At 38.1% G+C, this 27,823-nt stretch overlaps 1 protein-coding gene across 1 annotated transcript; it reads right to left on the bottom strand.

The window, feature by feature from the left end:
• Window positions 1–314: 314 nt before the first annotated feature.
• On the bottom strand, window positions 315–18,548 carry USP50 (ubiquitin specific peptidase 50). The gene is made up of 7 exons (XM_006181310.3): window positions 18,186–18,548; window positions 16,224–16,418; window positions 15,758–15,953; window positions 13,828–14,037; window positions 12,414–12,556; window positions 9,552–9,684; window positions 315–506 (listed from the first exon to the last, which is right to left on the bottom strand). Exons 1-7 carry the CDS (start codon window positions 18,236–18,238, stop codon window positions 315–317), a joined length of 1,122 nt encoding a protein of 373 aa, XP_006181372.1. The 5' UTR covers window positions 18,239–18,548.
• Between the last annotated feature and the right edge of the window lie 9,275 nt (window positions 18,549–27,823).

Below are 27,823 nucleotides of genomic sequence, written 5' to 3'. Positions count from 1 at the left end.
TGGATATATATATATATAATTATGAGATAGTTTATAATAAAAATACATCATTGAAAACCACTGACTTTTGAAGCCTGAGCATAATGTGAGTGCTCTGAAGGCCCCCCATCCATTAGCACTGCATCTTTTTCATGCTGCCTTTTTCAGTGGGCCAGGACCATCTTTGTCATAGACTTATAAAAGGTTGTATAATATACCAGAAAGACTTAAAAATACCAGCAGTGATGCAAGATGCAAGAGTTTTAATGACAAAGCAAAACTTAAATACCAGTTTCTGATTGCTAGTTTTGCAGTTTTCAGGAAGCACTATTTTCCTAGCTCTTGCATTTTCGTATTGGTATAGAAAAGGGCTGGCAGCTATAGAACAGGAGATATGCTGTAGCGGTTTGAACTGAAGTGTCTGGAATCTCACTGACTCGTGTGTCATCAAAGCTGTACCAGGCCTGGGTCACTGAATTCTTGCAGAAAGCAGTGTAGTGGCCGCCATCCAAATCACCAAAGTGGTTCTAGGGGAGAAAGGAATGTCAGACTTAGTGTTTACATGCCAATACTCTTTAACTATTGGAACCAAAAAGGTAGGGCCAAGAGATATTTTTCATAATTGTCCCTTATACTAAATTAAAAGGAAATGGTAATTTTAAGTTCAATCATACATATAGCCTGACTACTATATTTTTCATACCCCTGAACTGCTTATATATTGCATCCATTGATTAACATAATCTGTGAATGAAATAGGGCAGTATTTGGCAGTGTCTAATATCATTAATACTTACTGAGCACCTACTGTACGTAGACTTAAACATCAAAGGAAATTTTAAAAGAAGAAAATAGTCATCTTTCCTCAAGGAGCTTACAGTTTAATTTTGAAGATAGGCTGAGACAGAGATGAAAAAAGACACTTAACGCTGGAACATGACATTAGAACAGCCGCATGTTGCTACCACACAGTTTGAGGCGGCCATGCAGCAACCGCCCTCTCAGTTGTCAAGGGCCCAACGCAGGACCTGCCCGCTCTCTTCTTCCCATGTCTTTCCTAACCCAGTAAAGGAACGTTTGAAACAAAAGCATGAGAACCTCACTTCTCCGAAGATGGGATGGTATTAGAGCAGGAGTCAACAAACCATTTGCCCCCGGGCCAAATCCAGCCCGCTGCCTGTTTCTGTATGGCCTGTGAATTAAGAGTGCATTTTATATTTTTATATGGTTGAAAGAAATCAAAAGAATAATATTTTGTGACATGTGAAAATTATATGAAATTCAGATTTTTCAATGTCCTTAATTAAATAAAGTTTTATGGGAACACAGCCATGCTCACTCGTTTATGTTTTCCAGTGGCTGCTTTCACACTACAACAGTCAAGTTGAGTAGCTGCAACAGAGACTAGAACTGTATGGCCTGCAAAGCCTGAAATGTCTACTCTCTAGCTTTTTTATGGAATCCATTTGCTGATCCAGTGGTGTCGAGGGAAGAAAATGGATTCTGTGAATTCAGCTCTAATGCTACACAGTGACCTTCAGGAAATTATTTAACCTTTCTGTCCTTTAATTCCCACCCCTCCCTACCCCATTTTTTTTTAAAACAGCGTGGTAAGACCTGTCTTGTCTCATACAGCTATTACTTCTCTTACAGAACTAGCACATAGGAGGTACTTTCTAAATGTCTCCTAGGCCCTCATCTTCCCAGCTCTCCCCGCTACATGTTAGAGAAATAACCCAGAGCTGACAAGGATCCAGGCTCTGTTCCTGGCCTTTGCCGTGTGACTTTAAGCTAATAAGCTTCAGCTTCCTTATTTATAAAATGGTGCTCATAACAGTGTGATATAATTTGAGAAAAAAAAAACATCTGGTGGATCCAGATGATGATGTAATGATCTAACGTGATTAGACAGACCACAGTGGGAGTATGTTCAGTTTTGATGACTTAAGATTTTTTTTTTTTTAATTGACATAGTAGAAGATGGTGATGCATCTTCCCCAGTAATTATGGCAGACAGTTAGCTAGCCTGAAAGTCGTAGTTACAAAACTGTAAGGAACGCTGGATAAACCATGGTAAACATCCTTTGAAATATATGACTAACTTTAAAGATTGTATACTGAGAGTAATCCCCAGAGGCCGAGAACAGAAGGGATGAAGGATTAGCATGATGCGTGCTTGAAGCTGTGACTACCTGGGAATAAACAGTTCCTGGTCCCTGGTAGGGTGCTTTTAAGTTTTAGGTCCCTGCGGGGTAAGGAGTTGGACTGAGATCCACACACATAGCCATGACTCCTAAAGAGATTCACCCTCAATAAAAGAACAAAGGCGGGTAGGGGGGAATCCATCCTCCACTGCTTAGCGTAGCTTAGCTCTGCATACAGAGAATAAGGCATTCCTGGGAATTTATTACCATAGACCTGGCTTCTCTTTGGGATTCAAATTTGTACTACCTGTGTGTCTCAGAACACTGTGGCTTTACTGTGAGTATTTTGGGGGTTGCTTGGCAAAAGGAAAGAGAACTACTTTCTTCACTAATGCACCTTAATTCAGGCTGTACTGGATACCCACCTATGAAAAATTCCAGTGATGTTGAACTCACAGTTCAATATTATAGAATAAACACACAAGGAAACAATTTACCATGAGTAAGAGTCAGAAGATGATAAACAAGATGAAACCCCAAGGACTTTACATAAGAGAATTATGAAATAGAAAAAATATATTTAAAATTATATATATTCTGTATATATATATATACAGAAAATATATTTAAAATTATTATAGACATTTAAAAAAATTAGTGGGGGGTAACTAGGTTTATTTATTTATTTATTTATTTACTTACTTACTGGAGTACTGGGAATTGAACCCAGGACCTTGTGCATGCTAAGCACGTGCTCTACCACTGAGCTGTACCTTCCCCCCTAAAATTATTATAGACATTTAAGAAAAGGAAGCTAACTTTGAAAACCTAAAAAAGAACTTTCAGAAGTAAAAAAATATAATACTTAAAATTAAAAATTTAGTGTAAAGATTAAATGGTACATAGAATTGAAGAGAGAATGAATAAACTATAAAAATGAAGCGGAATTGCCCTGAATGCAGTAGTGATAGGAAACAGAATGTTCAGGGTATCCCTTATAGAAGCTCTAGAAGAGAACAGAGTACAGGAGCAAGACAGCACTGAAAGTGATAATGACTAGAAATGATGAATAAAAGACATAAATCTTTAAATTTAGTAAACACTGTGAACCAAGGATAAATAAAAATAATACTGCAAGACAACAAACACAAAGAGAAAAATCTTAAAAGCAACCAGAAAAAAAGATCACCCACAAAACAATAATCTGCTAGATGAATTCTGTGGCAGCCATATAAACCAAAAATAATATAGTTTCAAAATGGTAAAAAAAAAAAATTTATAATTTGGTTTCTAGTTAGATTATTCAACAATCAAAGTGAACTAAAGGCTTTTTCAAAGACTTGGGAGAACTTCAGGATAACAGATCCTCATTGAAAAGTCTACTGAAATACATCCCACACAAACAAATGAAATTGAGTATAAATGAAGTGATATATACAAGAGGGACTGGTTAGCAAAAAAACTGGTAAAGATCCTGGTAAACCTAAACCAACATAAACTGTATAAGACCGTGATAAATAACGTCTACTTTGTAGGTATATTTTTAAAAAGTTAAAACCAAAATGCTAGTAATGCAGTCATTGGAATTACAGTGTTAATAAGATCCTTCTGTTTGAGAGGAGCATACAGGAATCTTAATTAACTTTAGGCTTCTAATCAAGTATGGAAGCTGAAGTTTTATGTTTAATTGCAGAAGAATCTAAATTAAATGTACAATCTCCAAAGTTGTAGAGGAAACTAACAGTTTAGTAGTAGCAGAGAAAAAATGGGAAATGACGAGAGAATTCAGGTTACCATAAAGCACACAAGATGGCAACAGAAACAAATCCAAATTTATTTATTATTAATTGAAATATATGGAAACATACTTACCTTACTAGACAGAGACTGACACTGGATTTTTTAAATCTAGTTCTATATTCTACACTATTTAACATTCAGAACTCAGAAAGCTTGAATTTAAAGGGATAGAATAAAGATACAGTAGGTAGATACTACCAAAAGAAAGCTGGAGGAGATAGATAAATGTCAATTAAAATGGACTTAAAAAGCATTATAAATGATAGAGTCATGAAATGAAAAAATGTTTAAGACACCAAAAGATAATTCTAAACTACTATGCATCAATAAAATAGATTTTTTAAAAAAATTATGAACCCTAGGGAAATTCTGAGAAGTCTACTATCATAATGATATATATTTATTATATAACATTATATTACACATATTTATTATATACCATATATATATGAAAAAAAAAAGACCAAACTGTATTTATCCCAGCAATGCAAGGGTAGTAAAATTAGAAAATCTATGAATGCAATTGACCATATTAATAGATTAAAAAGGATTAAGAGGAGCCTTAGCATCTCAATTATCATGGAAAGAAAGATTTAATAAAATTCAACACCTTTGCACAAAAACTGTTAGCAAAACCAAAATAGAAAGAAATATCCATAACCTGATAAGTGTAGCTACAAAAAACACAGCAAGCATCATTTTTTTTATTTCCTCTAAAATCAAGAAAAAAAAAGGAAACTCACTCAAGATGGCGATGTAGGAGGATCCTGGTCTCATCTCCTTCCAGGAACACACCAAAAAACCAATGGGCTCATATCCAGGAGACATACAAGGCTATAATCATCTGAGAAATGGCCTTAAGGGGCTTGCACTCTCAGACTCACTCACTCCAGGGCTCAGCGCAGAGGCAGCCAATTAGGGGTGCCCAGACTTTATGTGAATGAGACTCATTTGCTAATCTTAAAAGTGTTAGTCTGAGAGGCAAGCATCTTCATTTTAGCACATATCTAGGGGCTGGTGGGCACCATCTCTATACACTACCCCCCACCTCACTCCAGCCAGTAGACACTATGTTCGCACTCTGCCTCTGCCAGTGCTCAGGAGCACCAGCATCTCCCAGAGTGGGGTTTTACACGGGTCTAGTGCCCTGGTTTTGTGGATGATGCTAAGGGGATACCCCTTGATCGCCTAGCTCTGCTGGCCATGGGCACGTGTTCTTGGGACCCAAGGGGCTGTAATGATTGAAGAGAGTTGTTGGCAGACTACCACCTCCAGGTTACTGCACAGAGAGTAGACTGAAACACACCCACAGTCTTTCTGTGACAGAAGCCTATTATGCTTGTCCTGGAGCTTTAGCCTAAGGGGCAGTTGTTAGGCTTGGCACACACCTAGAAGTCAGCGAAGGTGTTCTCAGGCCAGTGGGCACCACCTTTGCACACACTCTGCCTCGTTACAGCTCACCAATACCTATCTCCCAGAAAGGAGCTTATACACCTGTCTGGAACCCTGATTTTCCTGATGAATGGACAAAGAAGATGTGCATGCATGACTTAGGATAAATGATCCCCCAGCATGATAAAAGGAACAATTCACTACAAAGATAAAAAATTGCACATACAACTTCAAATTATGACAATTACTGGAAAAATCTGGCAAAATCACAATCTTTTAACATGTATCTTTCAGTTATTAATTCTGTTAAAAAAACTTAGTATATAATCTTTGAACAACAAAATTAACATTATATTTAATGGACATAGGGAACCCTGAACCTAATTTAAGCATTCTTTTCAAGCACATATAAAAGTAGGACACAAAGCCAAGTATCAACACATATCAAGAATGGATAACATTTGGACCATATTTTCTGATAAGAATGCAATTAAGTTAGAAATTAGTAATAAAAAAACAAATATATAAAATCATATCTGGAATTTTTAAAATGCACCTCTAAGTAACAAGTTGATGAAAACTCAAACCAAGTAAAAGGGAAATAAAGACCAGAAATTAATGAAATAGAACTCAGAAATAATAGAATCAATAAAACTACCAAGCTGATTCTTTCAGATGACAAAATAGATAGCCTTTGGTTATCAAGACTGATCAAGAAAAATGAGATTAGACACAGATAATATTAAGAATTAAGAGAGAACTGGGAATTCAATAGAGATATTAAAATACCAATAGAATAATGTGAGCAGTTTTATGTCAGAAAGTTTGAAAATGTAAAAAATGGGCAACTTTAAACATAGTTTTTTAAACCATGTGAAGGTAAAACAAAGCTTTTATAAGATAGGTAAATGTCTTCATGGTCTTGGGTAATTTGTATTTTCACACAATGGAATACTATACAGCAATGAGGATGGACAAACTACAAAACATGCAACAATATGAATGAATGTTGCATAATTTTGAATGAAAGCCACCAGACACAAAAGAGTACACAACGTATGATTCCACTGCTATAAAGCACAACAGCTGGCAAAATGCAACCTGTCAGCAGCCATTGGTCTCCCGGACTAGAAGCGGGCACAAGGGTAGCAAGGTGCTGGTAATATTATGTTTGAACTGTGTTCTGGTTACACGGGCAGGTTCCCTTTTTGAAAATTTACTGAGTTTTACATTCATGGTTTGCATTTTTCTATATGTATGTTTTACTTCAATAAAAACTTTATTTTTTAAAAAATGAAGAAATAGAAACTCCTGCCTAAATAGACTCATCCTGGCTAAAACAAATTAAGCCAATATTTAAAAATCCATCCACCAAGAACAGAAATTCTAGGACCAGAAAGTTTTAAAAAATTCTACCAGACTTTCAAGAAACAACTTATTTTTATCCTATATGGACTGTACCAGAGAACAGAAAAGAATGGCCAATTCATTTTATGGAGGCTAGAAATAGGCTGATCCCCAAAACAAAAACAGAAAAGGACAGCATGAGAAAGCAAGTTGCAGGTTAGTCTCTCAATTGTGAAAACAGATGTAAAAAATGTAAATACATTTTTAGAAAAAAAAATTAAGTAGGAAATCAATGCTGTTTGCTATATTAATAAATTAAAGGAGGGATTTAGGTCAATTGTCTTCAAAATGTGATCTGGGAGAACACACACACACACACACACACACACACACACACACACACACACACACACGTATATGTAAACAAAGTTCCACTTGTTACCACATGACAATGCATAATACAAAACTTTATGAGAGCAAAATATTGGAAACAACCTAACTGCCCAGCAACAGGAGAAATTATAAATTTAAAGATACAATGAATTACTGAAGGCAGGTAAAATGAATGCACTAAAGCTAATGTATCAACAGGGACTAATATAAAAATAACACTGAGAAAAAAGTTACAGAAAGATGTGTACAGCTAATGATACCAAATATATAAAATATGTAAAACATACTGTAGCACAAGTATAGATACATACATGTGTGATAAAAATATGAAAGAATGCATAGGAATAATACTTTGCAAATTCAGGATTGTGGTTACAATAGAGAATGGAGGGGAGTGGGGCCGTTAAAGATACACAGGGCTTGATTTTACCTACAATATTTTATTCTTAACACCAGTGTGCATACTTAGTATATTGTTTTCTGTGCCTGAAATTTTTCATAATTTTAAAACAGTCTTTCTAAAAGCCAATCATGTGAAGAGGGTCAAAGGATGTAAGTATTATTGGTGCATTGTTGCTGTTTTCAAATATGTGAAGGACCATCATGTGTAAGAAAGAGTAATGTGTTCTGTTTAGCTAACATATGTACAAAATTTGTTAACTATAAAGCCACATACATATTACTATTGCTACTTCAGAGGACAGAATTAGGACAAATGGAAGAAATTGTGAGGAGGAAGGTAGACGGAGGCCCAACACAGAGAGACATGTTAGCAGTCAGAGGCAGCGTAACTCAGTAGTGAGAGCAGGACTGTTTGGGGCCAGCCCGCCTGGCTTCAGATCCTGGCGCTGCCCTCTGAAGGCAGTGTGATTGGAGCAGATGCTTGAACCTCTGTTCCTGTTTCACGTTCTGTAAAATGGGAATAATTATAGTGCCTACACTTCACAGGGCTACATAAGGATTAAAAGATTATTTGTGAAGTGCCTAGAACACAGCAAGCACTACATGCTTGTAAAACAAACCAGACATCTGTCAGATGAAGAGCCTTCCTTGTAAAGCAGAAAGCTCTTCAAGGGCTCACTCAGAGGCTGGATAAATCTCTCTGAGGATGCTCAGCATGCTTGAGGTGGGGCCTAAGGTTCCTGACTTCTAACAGGCGTCTCCTGGGGATGAACCTGGAGCAGCGGAGCTCTGGGTGGCCTTTCCCCATGACCATACATCATAGTTTCTAAGATGCTTAGTCTTTACTTCTGATCAATCATCAATTTGAAGTAATTTCTAGATAAAACTCATCCTTCAAAACCAAGTTTTAGCTGTCAATTAACTAATAATTTAAACACTAAAAGGATTAAGAATTTATAGGAAGCTTGGGTGAATCTCTTTATACAAATGTGTATCTTTTCATATGGTAGATATAATTACCATCAAACTTTAGAAAAAAATAAATTCTGCTTTTGGATTTTCTTAAAGCAGAAGAACACTTCTAATGAAAAACAGAAGCAGTAAAATAGGGGGCAGGGGAGAGGGCAGTTCCTATATCATTTTGTAATTTAGAGTCTGTTATGAGCGAGAAGAGGATGTCACTTTAGATTTCCAAATAGGTGAGTGAGAGAAGGAAAATCATATTTAAGGGCAGGATAAATCAGAAAGAAGGAGAATGTCAAAGCTTGAAGTGAAAAGGAAACAAATAAAGAAGGATCTTTTTTTTTTTAAAGATTTTTTTAAGTATGGTTCTGAGAGATGTTAAAGAGAAAGACCAGTTGGGTCAACATCTGATATGAATTCAATGATGAGCTGAATAAGCAAATTAGATTTCAGTACACGGGACGACTCTGGGGACTCCTCCTGGGCTCTAGTCGGGTCCCCGCGCATCTGACTCAGACACAACTGGGCCTCCAGATTCCACTGCATCTGAGTGTTCTGAAGCAGACCTTCAACACCGTCATCCAGGCCAGAAACCCAGAGAATGGCCTGGCGCTTGGGGTGGTGGATGTTGTGGGAAGCTCTGGATGATTTGTTCTGAATTAGACTCCTTATATTTTCTTTCCTTCAGGGAATCCTCCATGATGACAGCTGATTTAGAGCCAAAGGGAATCCCCAGAGTTTCCTTAGGACTGAGGTACACAGGCAGTGAGTCTGTGACTACTGTGTACCTAGCGTTTGCTGGCTTTGGCCATGGAGGGGCTTATGATTATTCAGCATGAAGCTGTTGGTGCCAAGTTCTGCTGCCCCCAGAGCACAGCTCCCAAGTGTCCCTAGGTCTGAAATAGCCACGGAGTGAGGGACAGGGAGGAGAGGCAGTGAAGAGGACGTTGTATTCTTTCACTGCTCTACTGTTCAAGGTCAAAGCAGGGAGTTTCCAGGCTCTATATTTTGTTTTATAAAGGGGAGTATAGGAGAAGTCAGGAAAATAGAAGCAGTGGTCGTTCAAGCAGATAATTCTACAGTTTTCTTTAAACTTGAGTTATTTTAAATAGTTTCAGTTATTTTACTCACCACCACTGCACAGAGGTTATATTTAGGATGTTTCCGAAAAATTGGACAAATGTAAGGAGTAAGGTCCAAGTTAGTGAGTGGGTAATGAATATCTGTCCTCAGTTTCCTTTTCATTGTACCCAGAGCGTCAAACCTGGATAGATGAAACAAACGTGTGAAATGTAAAGTAAGCACGCGAACCACTCATGAATGAAGTCCACATGCCTTTGTAAATTCCAAGTATAGTTAAAAGTAATTTCTTGGAAAGATTACTTGGTGCAGACCTATACATAAATTATTTTTTTCTTATCTACATATATTTAGAATCTGAACATCCACAAGCCTTGCCAAAACTGAGGATGGAGTGGACCAAAAGCTTGAGTCAGGGAGTGAGGCAGGGTAAAGTCCACCCAGTGGGAGAAAAAGAAAGGGCTAAAGCCAGGCTGGGCGTCGGGGAGTGGAAGTCACATCACTAACTTCCTGAGGCCTTCACTCCAGCTGATGCTGTTCACGCTGGCCCCCTGACTCAGCTTTTCCTTATCTTGATTTCAGCACACCTTGACTTGGCAGTGTCCCATTTTCCAGCTCTGAGGCTTTAATATATCTTTAATAAGGTACAATTTTGTGAAAATCTTGTCACAGTCTCTATTTGTTATAGATCAGTTGTTCCCAAATCTGAATGTACATGGGAATCACCCCAGAGCTTTTTAAAAAAATGAATTATGTTCATTTTGGGAAAATGGCTGATTTAGGTCTGAGGCAAGAAAGTCACTGGGTGAGCCAGAAAGCAAGAAACCTTGTTTGCAAAAACTGATGGAATATCATATAATCCAGCAATCCCCTGCTGAGGTATCATCTCAAAAGAAATGAGGCCTTATATCCACACAGAAACCTACATGCAGGTTTATAGCAGCTGTATTCATATCTGACCCAAACTGGAAACAACCCAAATGTTCATCAACTGGTGAGCAAACAATTGTGGTACATTCACAAAAGGGAATACTACACAGCAATAAAAAAGGAACCACTGCTACATGCCACAACATGGATTAATCTCATTATGCTAAGTGAGAGAAGCAAACATAAAAGGCCACATATGGTATAGCATAGGACATCCTAGAAAAGGCAAAATTATAAAGATGGAAATCAGATCAGAAGTTTCTAGATGCTGAGGGTAGGAGAAGGGATAAAGGAGCATGAGAAAACATTTTGGGGTGATGGAGATAATCTCTCTGCTGACAGTGATGGTTTTATCACATTTTTCAAAATTCATAGAATTGTATACCTAACAAGGACACATTTTATATATGTAACTATACTTTATTAACCCTAAATTAACGAATGGGGTCACAAGTGCTGGCTTTAAGGGATCCCATGGCCAACTTTGAAAAATTTGAACATCAAGAAGAATGATAGTAGTCACAAATATTAAATCCATTACGTTTAAAAATATCTTGAGTCCAGAGCAATACTTGTTACAAATACTTGAAAACCACACTGTTAAATGGTGAGATCTTACAGTCACTACCTTAACTAAGGGATCAAATTTAGCATCACCAATAGTGGGACAAAATTTTATGATTTGCCTCCTGATGTAATGTGATGACCTAAGGCAGATTCTTTCAAAAAAAAAAAAAAAGAAAAAAAGTTTAGCCTGAACCTAACCATGAGGGAACAATTAGACAAATCAAGGATGGGGGACATAATCTAACAATGGACTCCCTCAAAGGTGCAGTATGAGGGGAAAAAAAATGTTTAAATATTAAAAAAAGGGGGAAGGATTGTTCTAGATTAAAAGGGACTACAGAGACAGCCAAATGCAATGTATAACCCTTGACTGGATGGACTGGATGCTAGATTGGAAAAAAGTGATGGAAGACATTTTTGGGATAGGAATTTAGATATGGACTGTATCCTGGGTTAAATTTCTTGGGCATATAATGGTGTTGTGATTGTGAAGGAAAGAATGTCCTTATTCTCAGGTGATACATGCTGAAGTATTTAAGCATGAAACACCATGGTGTTTGCATTTCACTTTAGATGGTTCAGCTAATCAGATGGAATGGATGGAGGCAGAGAGAGAGAGACAGAAAGAACTAAAGGACATGTGGCAGAGTGGCACCAGCTAATGAAGATTCTAGGGTCTGTGGGTATTCATTATATATCTTCTCAAATTTTCTGTAGATTTGAAACTTTTAAAAATAAAAACTGAGGGGGTGGAATTTAAAAATTAAAACAGTGATGCTTAGATTCCACCTCAGACCTGTGGGATCAGAATCCGCGAGGGTGGAGCCAGGGAATTTATTTTTTAAAAGCACTCAAAGTGAGTGCCAAATGTCGATCAGCAGTTGAATAAACAAAATATGATGTACATACCTGTGATGGAGTGTTATTCAGCCATAAAAAGGAATGAACTGCCGGTACATGTCACAAGGATGAAACTTGGAAACATTATGCTAAGTGAAACAGGCCAGCAAAAGGGACAAACACTGCGATTACACTTACACGCAGTGCCAGAATAGGCAAATTTATAGGCAGAGGAAGTAGACTGGAGGTGACCTGAGGCCAGGGGAAAGAGGAAAGGGGAATTGCTGCTTCACGGTTCCAGAGTTTCTCTTGGGGGTGATGAAAAAGTTTTGGAAATGGTGCTGATCACTGCATAACACTGTAAATGTAATTAATGTCACTGAAGTTGTACACTTAAAATGATTAAAATGGCAAATTTTGTTATATACATTTTTACCACAGATTTTTAGAAAATTAATGTAATATATGCAACACCATTAAATTGTACACTTAAATGGGTGAACTTCATAGTATGTGAATTATATCATGATACAGCTGTTCAAAACTGATCTGCTCACAAAATGCCAAAATCCATACCTTTTTAAGTGAAAGACAATTATTTTTGGTGCTTTAGAAATACTGGCCCTCACAGCTGTTTCTTGCTTGGTTTCACAAAGGGAACAGTGGATTTGGTTGTTCCAGGTCAGTGTGTCTTGTTGGAAAAAACACTGGAGACAGTCCTGTTGAGGAAAAAAGCATCTGGTGACCAAACTGGACCACCTACAGCCTGGGCTTCCGTGTACACTAGGACCCTGAGGAGCTGTGGGCATGCAGTCCTTGGCGCTCTTCTCGAAGTCACCAAGTCCAGGAGACACCAGCGCCACAAGCTGTGGCCGGGGTAGAGTCCACGTGGTGAGGAGGTGTTGCTTTCTCACAGAGGAACCGAACTGGCCCAGTGATCCATTTCACTCCTAATCTCCGAATCAGCATTTTAACATTTCCAGTTTGTTTCACAATAACATTGACTATACGATTTCCACTAACAGAGCCAGGCAGCTGCTTTAAGTGATTCATCTCATCACAAAAGTAATTTGGTGATTGAAAAATGACCATATCCTAGTATTCTGGGGTGGCCCAAAGACAGCAGAACAGAGAGAATCTGATCTCATGCCCACAGGAGACACCCTCAGCCAGCCAGGTCACGGCCCTGCAGACCGCTAGCCTACGGAGGAAGGTGAGCACAGGTTCGGTTGGTACCGGGCTTGCCAGCACCTCCCTTACAGGCTTTGGAATTTGTTTCCAGCAGCCTCTCGCAGATTGATCTGAGAACAAAACCCAGTTCCAAATAAGTCGCAGGATTCTACTCTCCAATTCTGGTCTGTGAAAACTTTTATCAATAGATGTGCTTCCCTAATTTAGGAAGAAAAATATAAATGTGTGTTTTTCTGCATGGAAACTTACCGCTCCCTGCCACCTAACTGTTCCCTGCCTTTTACTGCTACCACCTGCCCCCTGTTTAAAGACTACCTTTTGTATTACGGTGAAGAAAATTCAAGAGGTAAACTAAGGCACTATTCCATTCTATCTTCCCCAAATGTCCCTCAGCTTTTGGCCAAAACATAAGAGCTCAAGACTAAGAGTCAGAATCACTTCTATCTAGTTGCCAATCTGGACTTACAGACCTCTGGGGTGAGGAAGGGCCATAAGATTTTTGTAAGTATAAATTCCCTACATGCACCAAGCCATTTCAGTAGACTGAATAAACCCCACCTACCTTTTCAGTTTTACAGTGAGACTGTTTTATTGAGCACATTTACAAATACAAGTGAATTCATAGTAACTTGTGGCTGTACGTCACTGTTCTACCAAATGTTGTCATCATGGGCTTCCAATTTTTCTAAGGTTATGAAGCAGCCTCCTTTGTACTAGAAAATGTAGGGAACAGCCCTGAGAAAATGCAGGGCGGGGGTAGAGAAAGGCAAAAGGAGTCTCCAGGAGCAAGAACCCCTACCTGTAGAGAGCATTCGTATTTGGATGGAATGGGGAGGGAGAGGACGGTGAAGACCTCATTCTTGTAGGTGCAGTTCTCACACTTTAAACATATGATGCTGTAATTCAGCTGCGCTTCAAACAGCCGGGTGATGATGGAGGACTCACTGGCAATCATCTTCCTGCAGCATCTTGGAAGAGATTTTTTCTCATACGATCTTCTTCGGTGGTACTGAATCAAGGAACAAGTTCACCCCAAATCAACTATTGGTTATCAAAAATTTTTTTAAATAGAATGACTTGATTTTGGTTTCAGAAAATAAACAGAATCAGACCTTCTTAAGAGTATATACTCTATATATATATTTCTGACAATTCAGCTACCTCCTTCCTTAAGTGAAGCTGACGAATGATGACACCCTAACCCTGGTAAAACACATGTCCACGGCCCCATAATGATAATGTGATATAGGGTCCTGGTGGCAGTTTCTCCTGGGAAGAGGGTAAGTAAGCTGTCAAACTAGCTTTCAGTCATACAATCCAATCTGGATGTAAAATAAAGGAACTTGATCTCTCTTCTAGTCCCCTAGGTTATATTCCCTTGCCTCTTTGAGGGGGCGGGGATAATTGGGTTTATTATTTTTTTAGATGAGGGACTGGGGATCGAGCCCAGGACCTCGTGCATGCTAAGCATGCACTCTACTGCTTGAGCTATACTCTCCCCTCACTTCTTTTATTGTTAGAAAACATTTTTTTTTTAAGAGCAAACCATAAACTCCTAAGGCAGCCTGACTTCATGAGCCTTGCAGCTGGATGTGAATCCAGCGACGCTCAGGAACAGCGTGCTGGGGAGCACACCCTGACTGTGCAGGGATCTTACAGCCTCAGCAGAGCATACACGCTGAAGGCACAGCAGCCCCGCAGCAGCTCTGCTCTGGAGCTGTGCGCGCAGCTCCACTTCGGCTGCTGCTTTTGTTAGGCTCCACTGCCCAGGTCTTCCACCCGACAGTGGTTTAAGGCCCCCCTCCCTCCAAGTCTGGCCTTGGGAACTAATATGCTATTTATTTCAGACTGACTGCAGATGAGGACCTAAGTGATTTTACTGACCACCACCCTCCCCTCTAGCTAAAAACAGTGCTGCCATGAATACCTTATTAATAGTGAAAGTGCAAAATGGAGCTGAGGCTTGCAGGTAAGAATGATTATGGTGATTGTTTGTGATCTTTCAGAGTAAGTGTCTTCGGGATGTTAGCTATGAGGCAAGCTACCAGCAGCACAAGGACACTGCAGAGTCCAGGGCATGTATTTGGAGAGTGTGGATCTCAGACAGAGGCTGAAGGCAGTGAGTCTTGTTAATAAGGGCAACCCCCTTAGTCACTGGCGACTGCACGTTTTATTAGATGTGTGTCTTAATCCAGTGAAGAACTCAGGCACATTTAGTATGAAGATGAAAGTCTTCAGTACAACGATCTGTCCTTTCACCTCATACCAAGCTTGGTATTTCCCCGGGTTTGTAGCTACCAAGAACATCTATTTGAAGTTGTAAAAGTTCGATATGTTATACCTCATGAGGAATATATTTTTTATTAAAAAATGTAATTTTCACTTAAAAAAATAGTGCATGCAGATGTTACTGCAAAGGCAACTAGATCAGTGGTTCCCACACCAACTGGAAACCCCAAGTGAGTTTTCCCAGAAGACAACCCAGACATTCTAATTCAGTAAGACTGGAGCAAGGGCTTTAGAATCTGTGTGTGTGATTCTGATGACCAGCTGAACTGGGTAAATACAGACCCATTCAAATACTAATTTGAATGTTCCCTGGAGTGACCCCAGCACCTGTGCTCAGCAAAGAGTAGGCAACATTGACTGAACAAATGAAGGAATGAAAAATGAAAGTTGCTGATGGAGCTGAAGGTCTATCCTATTTCAAGGCCACTAATTCTACTTACCTTTTTAAGAGCTTCATGAAGTTCATTCAGGACATAAATCAAGAATTCCTGAGCATCTTGCTGAGTCTTTTTCATAAATGCTGGGTAGAGACTGCCAAGAGCTGACCGAAATATTTCTGGTGAGACACAGTCTGAGTCTCCAAGCCACATGTCTGTCATCACATAGGCAAAAGCAGTAGCAACCTTACTGCAATCCCTTGGAAGAAGGAAGGGGAATGTTTCTGGCTGATTTAATGAAAAGAGGGCACCTACAAACTCCCACATGTGGCATCAGACCCCGAATGAAGCTTCATTCATTTCTTGCTCACCCTTCCCATTTTACCCACCTGAGAAATGGGATCTGGGGCACTGCAGCCTCCACTAACAAGTTTAGCCCTTAATAGGGACTCCAGAGGGTCCCTTCCCTAACCCCACCTTGGGGAGCAGAGGGTGGGAGTTGAGCCATAGGGAAAGAAAATGGTCTTACTTTTGAAGAGCGGTAATGTACTTTCCAGAGAGAAAGTATTCCACCAGGGGTGAGATGCTGCAGAGACACTGTAAGATGGCGTTCATGTAGCATGTGTTGCCCAGGTTCCGCAGGCCAGTCACGCCCTGGAAACGGGGCTGGTTCGCATCAGCCTTGTTAGCTGGGAAGGGGTCATAGTGATCTGTGCACTCTGCGCTGTGTTGGTACCGTGTGAAAAGAAAGGAAAGCATTTTGAGGGAACAAAACATGTACAAATGAAGTCATGCCCTCTCGACTTCATGACACAAAGGAGAGTTCTTCCTAAGGCTTCCTAAGGCTTACCAAATACATTCCCCATCAAGGACGGGAGTATTCGGACTTGGGGTCCACAATTGCGTTACTTTGTCCAGAACTCTTTGAACAATGCCTGCGGCCAAATAAGCAGAGATAAAAAGTTTCTTCTTAAAACCAAAGCAAGAGGACAGAAAATATTGACCTTTCAGAGTCCTAGAACTGCTTTGCTAAAAACGTGGACTTCCCTTCTAAATACCAAAGTATTTCCTTTTTTTGCTGGGGAAGCAATTAAACCATCATTATTAGTAATAATAATAACAATATATAGTAGTTAACAACAATAGCTATCATGTATTGACCTGGCACTGCATTAAGTACTTAATATAAACTTTCCAATTCTTTCAACAATTCTATGGGGTAGGTACAATTATTTTTAAATCCTGTTTTACAGATGGGATATCATGTGCAAATGGTTTAGTCTTTTGCCCACAGTAATGTACTGAGGGATCTGCAGCGTCACGTAGATGGAAGGGATATTTACCTACCTACCTACATCTCATCTGTCTGTCAAGAGTTATTTGGATTTATAGCAAGATATTTTTGTAGATATAAACAAGATTATTCTAGAACTTATTTGAAGAGGTAATTTGCTGGGCAGTTACCATGTGCCAAGCACTGTGCTAGGTAGTGTATAAGTGCATGCTATTAAGTTCTCCCCTTGGTACTATCAGTCAAAAAAAAAAAAAAAGACAAAAATAGGGAAAGGGATAGAGTTAGTGGTTGAGTACATGCTTAGTATGCATGAGGTCCTGGGTTCAATCCCCAGTACCTCCATTAAAAAAAAAAGGTTATTTGGATTTATATATCATATGTTAGAAGTGTGTATGTGTGTGCATACACATACATATATAGGCATATATATACCTGCCAGCATTATATATACACATATTAAGAGCACCTTTATGTACATATAAAGACACACACAAACGCAGAGGGAAAGCGCATACACTTTGTAAAAAAAAAAAAAACAGACCTTAGTTTAAATTCTGACTCTGTGACTTACTATTTACACGATCTGAGACTCGTATGTCTGTTTCTTATAGCCTGCTTTGTAGGGTTGTTGTGATGATTAGATTAAATGATGCAAGGAATTTGGCATAGATTACAGTTAATAAAAGGTAACCTAAGAAAAGTTTTTTTAAAGGAATGACGGGTCTAGGATAGCTTTAATAGTAGCTACAGAATCAGAGCCTCCATGTGAATCCAGATGTGCACGGAGGGGAGAGCCCTCCTCTCCCCACAGAGCTTCCTTCTGTAATTTGGCCATTGCACCGTCATCCTTTTGGTTTTTCTTTCCACGTACAGTACCTAAAATTGGGCCTCCGGGAGACAGCTACCTCACCTCAGTAACTCTACTTACAATGCTGACAGTTTGAAAAGTGCTCTCTGTTGCATGGGTGGACAATTTCCCTTTTATTTACTGATAAATAAAATGGACTGTCAGTCTTTGGGAATACTTATTGACTAGATATTAAATAACATCTTCCTTTCCTTTTGGGGGACTTCCAATGGGTCAAACCTGGGGGAACCATTTGAAATGCAGCATGCACCTCCTGACTCCTTTGAGCATGGCTTCCCTTGGCCACCCCAACAAAGCTTATCTACAAAGTGCAGTAGACAGAGGCTCACAGGACATAGTAGATACCGAAGTCATCTGCAGGGAAAGGCTGCTGTGAAGTCATTTCAGTGAAACCACGCTGGTCTTTCACTTCTATTCAGGAGCTACATCTAATCCTTGTAACTTCATTTCTCCAAGCCTGTTACTTCGGCTCTTTTTGTTTACAGTAAGAAACTTATATGTCCCTCCCTACTTTCAGTAGCTGCAAACTGACTTCATCTGCACGTAGGATACATTCCACCTTGGATTTCCCATATGTCATAATCCTTTCCATTACTCTTCAAGATTCTAGCATGTTGCCATGAGATATTGTTACTTTAAAACTTTAAAAGATCAGATTTCAGAGAACTAACTGAACATGTAACCTCTCTTCCTCCATCTTTCCAAGCTTCTCTTGTGCATATTACAAAGACACACATGCAGATTTGCCTCCACGTGAGTGGATACTGTGGCAACCCTGCCCTCTTAGGGCACTCATCCACCCTCCCAGTGACCGCACCACTCCTAGGGCTTCAAAGGACTGTCTCTCACCCTGGGTGGGGAGGCAGCTGGATTTTGCTCCTTCCCCAAATGCACAGCATTGCGATAGACTGGATTATTTCTCTTCATTGTGTTCAATCATAGGGCCAAAGAGGTACACACACACACACACACACGTGCTACACAGGGCAAATAAAAATAAAGGATTCATCACAGAATAATTTATACACTGAGAAGTAGCAGAGTACACATGATCTCCTGAGCTCTCACTGTCTTCATAGAGAACTGTTCTTAAGAAAGCACTTCAGTAGAGATGGAACCATCCCCTCCCCCAAAAGAACCTCCCACTCAATGCTCTGTTTAGATGAAAAGGGGTCAAAGAATATCTGCAATCATAAGGCAGTGAAAGCAACATAGAGGAAGTGGCCTTGCTAGAAAGGGGAGCCTCCTCTGGAGCTCCAAAGCTGGTAACAACCTGTTCTTCCTCTGAGCTAACTCAGAATCTGTATAGAAAAGACAAAGACAGAATTGTTAGGGCCAATCAAACCTGACTTTTCTCAATGCTACATCAAGTAAAATGAATGAGGTAACAAAAGGAAAAAACTCCTCAAAAACATCAATGCCAGGAAAGATAAAGAAGGCTGAGAATTTTGGAGATGAAAAAGAAACTTGAGAAACAAGACAATCAAATTCTCAATCCTAGGTGGGATCCTGGATCAGAAGGGGAAAAAAATTAGTATAAAAATTACTATTAAAATTACTATATTATTATTGGGACAACCAATAAAATCTGAATATGGATTATACATGAATAGTTTTGTATTGATGTGGATTCTTCTGAATTTTATAAAATTGTGTTTTATTTATGAAAGAGGTTGTCCTTGTTCTTAGGAAATACACACTGAAGGAAAGGAGGAATGGGGGAGTGATACGGCAAATACGAAGCAAAAACAGCCAAATCTCTGCAACTGGTGAATCTGGGTGAAGGTCTTCTGGAGTTCTTTGGATTCGTCTCACAACTCTTCTATACGTTTGAAATTACCTCGAACTAAAAAGTTCAAAAAATAAAAATGTAGTAGCTATACTTGTAATACAGATTTATCTCCAAGATACATTACTGGTAAGTCAAAAAAGCAAGGTGCTGAAGAGTTTGCCTATAGGGTGTACCCAATTCATGTCCAAATGTAGACTCATGAATTTGTTTTATTTAGTGACATACAAACTATTATTATTATGATTGATTATTGATTGATTGATTGATGTACAAATCGTCTCAAGATTAGCCAGCAGGGGAGCCTTCAAGATGTTTTCTGTACCCATTCAACAGGTCTCCATTGTTCTTTGAGCACTTCCTCACTTTTTGCCATAGCAAGATCTTCCAGACTTACCTTGTGTTGTCCCTGTCCCACTCCTGAGGTCAGCCATTTCTCAAAGAGCCCTGCTTCCTGTTAGAGGAGAACAGTATTTAGAAACCAAGACGTGGGAGCTGGGGGTACTCATGCTATTACAGTGTCACAGCCTCCCATTATCCTCAACACGTTTCCTGCTTTGATCAGCCCCCCTGCACATAAGTTATCTCCTGTTGCTGCCCCCTGCCCCCAACCCTGTATCACTACACACAGATACCGTCCTTACCCCGCTTCTCTGACACCGCATGTCAAGTCACTGCTGCCTGCAGCAGACTGAGGCCTAACTAGATTGGCCTCAGCTACGGCTTTGAGGCTAACTTGCGAATGAACAAAGGAAGAAAAGAAGAAAGGAATCAGGCTCTCCCAGTTATTTTCTGCTTCTGTCTTTGACGGATTTTTTTTTTTTTTTTTTGGTCTCTTTTCTCAGATGGCTTTAAGTTCACAAGCTGCAATGGAAACCTAAGTAATGATGACTCTTTAGCCCAAGAATGAACGTGCAAGTGTGGGGGTCGGGTGAGGGTGTCAGCATTTGTAGGAACGTCTTTGTGGATTTTCAGAGGGGTGGGAAACAGGGCTGCAGACATGTGAGTAGAATCCTGACATACCGGGACAGACTGCACGTGTTCTGACAGAGGCCAGTAATGCCCACAGAGGCCACACTTTGTCATGGGGAGGGGCCAAAAAACCACAGATCTGTCCTGTAAATGTCTGTGGCCTCCCTGTCCCAAGGGCAAGTACCTCTGTACATTCGAAGTGAATGTCCATACTCACTCACACGAGGGACGGTTTAGACACCTGTGCACAGCATCTGTTCTCACCACGCAGCCCAGAAGAGGACAGGGATGGCCACACCCAGGCCCAGGACACAGCGTGTGGACACAGCTGGACCTTGTAAGTGTGTTCATAGCCCCGCTGAGTCCTTACTGGTCTGGGTGGTCTCCCTTCCCAGACTGAGAGCTACTGGCACATCAAAACATGAGCAAGGGACTGAAGAGTGAATGGATTGATTCCTTTTTTTTTTTTTTAAACCTCCCCTCAGATTTTTCCTTTCTTCTCATTGTCCAGAAGTTGTACATTGTTTTTATATTCTTCTATGTCTCTTTTACATACTTCAACAAATACACAAGCAGTACCTGTTATCTTAATCGATTTGGATCCAAAGTCTGAATAGCAAGGGATACTGTACTATCCCAGCTGATTCGGCTTCTAAGCTCTGGATGGCTTGTAATGAGTTCATGTGAAAATTTAGTTTATTTAGTTCCTGAGATGACATAGTGAAAGTCAGGATAGCAAGGCTGACCCATACTTAAAATTGCTTTTCAATCAATGTCAAGAATTAAAATCTGTAACTTTGCCCAAATAGATGAGACCTTTAATATGCTTTACTACCACCTTCCCTGAATACTCTTTGCATATTTAAAAAATTTATTCTAGTTTACTTAAAAAGATTAAACCATGCATTAAGTTTTCCCAGCAAGTATTTAAATTTGCGTACTTCACCAATCTTTGCTCAGCTCTGTATCTTTTATTTCATGTCTTCCTATTAAAATCTTATCTTTCATTTTTTAATTAAAGCATAGTGGACTTGTATTTATTAGTTTCAGGTATATAACACAGTGATTCAGTATTTTTATAAACTCCATATAAAGTTATTATAAAATACTAGGTATATTCCTTGTTTTGTACATTACATCCTTGCATCTATTTTATACCTAGTAGTTTGCATCTCTTAGTTCCCTTCACCTATGTTGCCTCTTCCCCATCCCTCTCCCCTCTTGTAACCACTAGTTTGTTCTCTGTATCTGTGAGTCTGTTTCTGTTTTGTTTAAATTTTTTAGATTCCACATATAAGTGAAAATATGCTGTGTTTGTCTTTCTGTCTGACTTATTTCACTAAGTATAATACCCTCCACATCCATTCATGTTGTCGCAAATGGCAAAATCTCACTTTTTATGGTTGAGTAATATTCCATTATACACATACACCACATTTTCCTTATCCATTCATCCATTAATGGACACTTAGTTTGCTTCCATATCTTGGTTATTGTAAATAATGCTGCTATGAATACTGGGGTACATTTATCTTTTTGAATTAGTGCTTTGTTCATAAAAATATCCAGAAGTGAAACTGCTGGATGGTATGGTAGTTCTATTTTTTTTTTAATATTTATTTTTTATTGAAGTGTAGTTGATTTACAATGTTAGTTTCAGGTGTACAGAAAAGTGATTCAGCCATATACACATTTTTTTTTTTCAGATTCTTTTCTGTTCTAGCTCACTACAAGAAACCGAATACAGTTCCCCATCCTACACAGTAGGTCCTTGTTGTTTATCCATTCTATATACAGTAATGTGTATCTGCCAATCCCAAACTTCCAATTTATCCTTCCTCCTCTTTCCTTTTGGTAACCATAGTTTGTTGTCTATGCCCATGCATCTATTTATGGTTTGTAAATAAAATTCATATCTTTTTTTTAAGATTCCACATATAAGTGAAAACATACTGTTTGTCTTTCTCTGATCTCTTCGCTTAATATGATAATCTGTAGATCCAGCCATGTTGCTTCAAATGGCATTATTTTGTTCTTTTTTATGGATGAGAAATATTCCATTATATATATACATATATTACATCCTCCTTATCCATTCATTTGATGATGAGCATTTAAGTTGTTTCCATGTCTTGGCTATTGTAAACAGTGCTGCTATGAACACTGGGGTTCATGTGAGTTTTGTTCATAAAATACCCAGGAGTGAAATTGCTAGATCATATTGGGGTTTTGATTTGTATTTCCCTGATGATATCTTTCCATGTGCCTGCTGGTCATCTATGTCTTCTATTCAGATCCTCTACCCACTTTTAAGTTGGGTTGTTTGTTTTTGTGATATTAAGAGTTCTTTATGTATTTTGAATATTAACCCCTATCAGCTGTATTGTTACAAATATTTTCTCCCATTCAGTAGGCTGCCCTTTTGTTGACGATATTCTACACTGTGCAAAAGCTTTTAAATTTGACTTGGTCCCATTTGTTTATTTTTTTTGGTCCCCCTTCAAAAATATATTGCTAAGACCAATGTCAAAGAGTGTACTGGATATGTTCTCTTCTAGTTTTATGGTTTCAAGTCCTAAATTTAGGTCTTTATGCATTTTGAGATTATTTTTGCCTATGATGTGAGAAAATGTTCTAATTTCATTCTTTACGTGTAGCTGTCCAGTGTTCCCAGCACCACTTACGGAAGAGACTGTCTTTTCCTGTTGTATATTCCTACCTCCTTTGTCATAGATTAATTGGCCATAAGTGCATGAGTTTATTTCTGAGCTTTCTATCCTGTTTCATTGATATAGGTGTCTGTTTTTGTGCCAGTACCACACTGTCTTAATGACTGTAGATTTGCAGTATAGTCTGAAGCCAGGGCACATGATACTTCCACTTCTGTTCTACTTTCTCAAGATTGTTTAGGTTATTCAGGGTCTTTTGTGGTTCCATACAAATTTTAGAATTATTTTTCCTAGTTCTGTGAAAAATACCATTGGTCTTTCAATAGGAATTGCACTGAATCTGCAGATTGCTTTGGGTAGAATGGACATTTTAACAATATTAATTCGTTCCAATCCCTGAACATGGGATCATTTATTTGTATCATCTTCCATTTCCTTATTCAATGTCTTATGGTTTTCAGAGTACTGGCCCTTCACATCCTTGGTTAAATTTATTCCTAGGTATTTTATTCTTTTCAATGTCATTGTAGATGGGATTATTTTTCTTCTTTTCTGATAATTCATTATTAGTGTAGAGAAATGCAACAGATTTCTTGTATCCTGCAACTTTACTTAATTCATTTATTAGTTCTAACAGGGTTTTTTTTGATGGAGTCATTAGTATCTTCCACATATAATATCATGTCATCTGCAAATAGTGAGAGTTTTATTTCTTCCCTTCCAATTTGAATGCCTTTTATTTCTTTTTCTTGTCCAATTGCTGTGGCCAGAACTTCCAATACTGTGTTGAATAAAAATGGCAAGTGTGGGCATCCTTATCTTTTTCCTGATGTTAGAGGAAAAGCTTATAGCTTTTCACCACTGAGTATGATGTTAGCTGTAGGTTTGTCATAAATTGCTTTTATTATGTTGAGATATGCTCCTTTTATGCCAACTTTTAAAGTTTTTATCATGAATGGATGTTGAATTTTGTCAATTTTTTTCTGCATCTATTGAGATGATCATGCAAGTTTTATCCTTGGTTTTATTAATGTGGTATATCATGTTGATTGATTTGTGGATATTGAGCCATCCTTGCACCCCTGAAATAAATCCCATTGATCATGATGTATGATCGTGTGTGTGTATGTGTGTATGTGTGTGTGTGTGTGTGTGTGTCTGTCTGTCTGTCTGTCATTTTAGTGGGGAAACCCTTTATTCTTTGGCCTCCTTTCTTTATTCTTTGAGATAACCATTTCTCTGTACTTCCCTACTTTAATCACTGTCACATAAAGGAATTCTTACTCCCCTCCCTGCATGTTGTCATGTTGGCAGAGAAATTCTTCCCCAGGACCAAAGCAGCAGTAGGCAGAGATGGCAACTGCACTGACAGCAATCACAGTTTTTCACTCCAATACATGTGGCAGGGAGGCAGCACTGATGGTGACTGTATTTTGCCTGCTGCTTCTCCACTCCTCCACCCCAACCTCTTCTGTTTCTCACTCCTCCATCAAGATCAATATATGGTCTTTTTTATGTATTGCTGAATTCTGTTTGCTATTATTTAGTTGAGGATTTTTGCATCTATATTTATTAGGAATATTGGCCTGTATTTTTTTAAGTCTTTTTTTTTTTTTTTTTTTTTTTTTTAGCAATTCTTTGTTTGTTGTTGTTTGTCGGGGGAGGTAAATAGGTTTATTTACTTATTTATTTTTTTTATGGAGGTACTTGGGATTGAATCCAGGACCCTGTGCATGCTAAGCATGCACTCTACCACTGAGCTATACCCTCCCCCCATAATTTTCTTTTTTTGGAGTGTCTCTGGTCGTGACCTCAGGGTAATGTTAGCCTCACAGAATGAATTTGGAAGTGTTCTCTCCTTTAGAATTTTTGAATAGTTTAAATATTTGGTAAATTCTTTGTGAAGCTGTCCAATCTTGGACTTTTGTTTGTTGGAAGTTTTTTGATTACTAATTCAATTTTAATACTAGTAATTGGTCTGTTTAAGTTTTCTATATCTTCATAATTTAGCCTTATAAGATGTATGTTTCCACAAATTTATCTATTTCTTTCAGGCTGTCCAATTTGTTGGTGTATAACTGTTTGTAGTATTCTCTCATGGTTATTTGTACATCTGTGATGTTGGCTATAACTTCTCTTTCATTTCTAATTTTATTTGGGCCCTCTCTCATTTTTTTTTAATGAGTCTGGCTTAAGGTTTATCAATTTTATCTTTTCAAAAATCCAGCTTAGTTTCATTACTCTTTACTTTCTTCTTTTTCTATTTTAATTATTTCCACTCTGATCTTTATTATTTCCTTCATTCTGCTGACTCTGGGCTTTGTCCATTTTTTAATCCCTTTCAATGGAAAATTAGGTTGCACATTTGAGATTTTTCTTGTTTCTTGATGTGGGCCTGTAATTACTATAAACTTCCCTCTTAGGATTGTTTTGCTGCTTCTCATAAATTTTGGAAATTTGTGTTATTATTTTAATTTGCCTCAAGATATTTTGTTTTCCTCTTTGATTTCTTCTTTGACCTATTGTTTTGTTTTGTTTTTCAGCAGCAAGTTGTTCAGTCAACATATGTTAGTGTTTTTTCCATTTTCCTTCCTGAAACTGATTTTTATTTTTATATCATTGTGGCCAGAAAAGAAATTTGATACAGTTTCAATCTTCTTAAATTCATTGAGAATTGTTTTACAGCCTAACATGTGATCTACCCTGGAGAAAGTTCCCTGTGTACTTGAAAAGAATGTGTATTCTGCTGTTTTGGGGTAGACTATCTTATACATACCTATTCATCTATTTTAACATGTCCTTCAAGGCCAATCTTCTATTACTGATTTTTTTAAAAATAAAAAAAAATTATTTACTTTTTTGTTGGGAGGAGGTAATTAGGTTTATTTATTTATTTTTTAAAAATAGGGATACTGGGAATTAAAACCAGGACTTGTGCTTGCTAAACACACACTCTACCACTGAAGTATAGCCTCCTCCACTTCCTTATTGGATTTTCATCTGGATTATCTATTCATTGATGTAAGTGAGGTGGTAAAGTACCCTATTATTTTTTTTAATTATTGTCAATTTTTTCTCCTTATGTCTGGTAATATTTGCTTTATATATTTAGATGCTCCTATATTAAGTGCATATAGGTGCACATTTATGAATATTATGGCTTCTTCTTGGATTGATTCCTTTATTATTATATAATGCCCTTCTTTGATTTTTATTATGGACTTAGTTTTAAAGTCTATTTAGTCTGATATGAGTGTTGCTATCTTAGCCTTCTTCTCATTTCCATTTGCATGAACATCTTTTTCCGTCCCTTCACTTTCAGTCTCTGTTTTCAGCTCTCGAGTGAGTTTCTTGTAGGAACCATACAGATGGGTCCTTAAAATTTTTTAATCCAATTAGTCACTTTATGTCTTTCAATTGGAGTGTTTAGTTTACAATTAAAGTGATTGTTGACAGGTATGTACATACTGTCATTTTGTTACTTATTTTTTAGTTGTTTTTGTAGTTCTGTTCTTTTCATTTCTTCTTTGTGGTTTGATGATTTTCTTTAATGTTATGTTTGGGTTCCTCTCTATTTTCTGCATATCTATTTTAGGTTTTTGATTTGTTGTTTCAAACACATTTTAAAAGATCTACATTTTTCACTACCCCTCTCCACTTTTTTTTGATGTTACATTTTATATCTTTGCTTATTGTAGTTAGTGTGGATTTTATAATTTTTGTCTTTTGATCTTCATACTAGCTCATTTCAATGGTTGATCCACTGCTTTTACTATATATTTGCATTTACCCCTGAGATTCTTCCTTCCATGTATTTTATTTCTTGTTATAGCCTTTTCTTTTTTGCTTAAAGAAGATCCTTTAACATTTCTTGTACGGCCACTTCAGTGGTGACAGAATCTTTGTTTTTGATTGTCTGGGATACTCTCTCTCCTTCAATTCAGAATGGTAACTTTGCTGGGTAGAACATCTTACACTGCAGGTTTTTTCCTTTTACCATTTTAAATATATCATGCAAAGTTTCTGCTAAAAAATCAGCTTATAGCTTTATGGAGGATCCTTTGAATGTGGCTTTGTTTTTCTCTTTCTGCCTTTAAAATTCACATTTTTGCCATTTTAATTATGATATGTCTTGGCATAAGTCTCTTTGGGTTCATCTTGTTTGGGACTCTCTGTGCTTACTAGACCTGGGTATCTGTTTCTCTCTTCAGGTTAGGGAAGTTTTCAGCCATAAACTCATCAGATACATTTTCTACCCTTTTCTCATTTCTCCTTCTGGGATCCCTATAATATGAATGTTAGTACACTTGATGTTGTCTCAGAAGTCCTTTACTACCATTAAAACTTTTTCTTTTCCTTGTTGCTGTTCTGATTGGGTGATTCCCACTGTTCTAACTTCCAGGTTGTTTGTGTTTTTCTGTATCATCTAATCTGCTGTTAATTCCTTCTAGTGTATACTTTTCATTTCAGCTACTGTATTCTTCAGCACTGACTGTTTCTTATATGTTCTAAGTCTTTGTTGAGTTCCTCTACTCTT

The sequence above is a fragment of the Camelus ferus genome, chromosome 6 (assembly GCF_009834535.1).
Source record: "Camelus ferus isolate YT-003-E chromosome 6, BCGSAC_Cfer_1.0, whole genome shotgun sequence".
Lineage (NCBI taxonomy): Eukaryota > Metazoa > Chordata > Mammalia > Artiodactyla > Camelidae > Camelus > Camelus ferus.
Note: the sequence above shows the minus strand (reverse complement) of the source record. Positions and strands in the feature narration are given on the sequence as shown.

Excerpts from the sequence above, each read along its gene's own strand:
- USP50 (XM_006181310.3), bottom strand. The coding sequence starts at position 18,238 with ATGACTTCACAGCAGCCTTTCCCTGCAGATGACTTCGGTATCTACTAT. Across the intron at positions 12,557-13,827 it reads AATACGAATGCTCTCTACAG|GACTGTCTCCAGTGTTTTTT; the intron begins GTAGGGGTTCTT and ends TTTCCTCAACAG. Across the intron at positions 507-9,551 it reads ATAACCTCTGTGCAGTGGTG|AACCACTTTGGTGATTTGGA; the intron begins GTGAGTAAAATA and ends TTTCTCCCCTAG.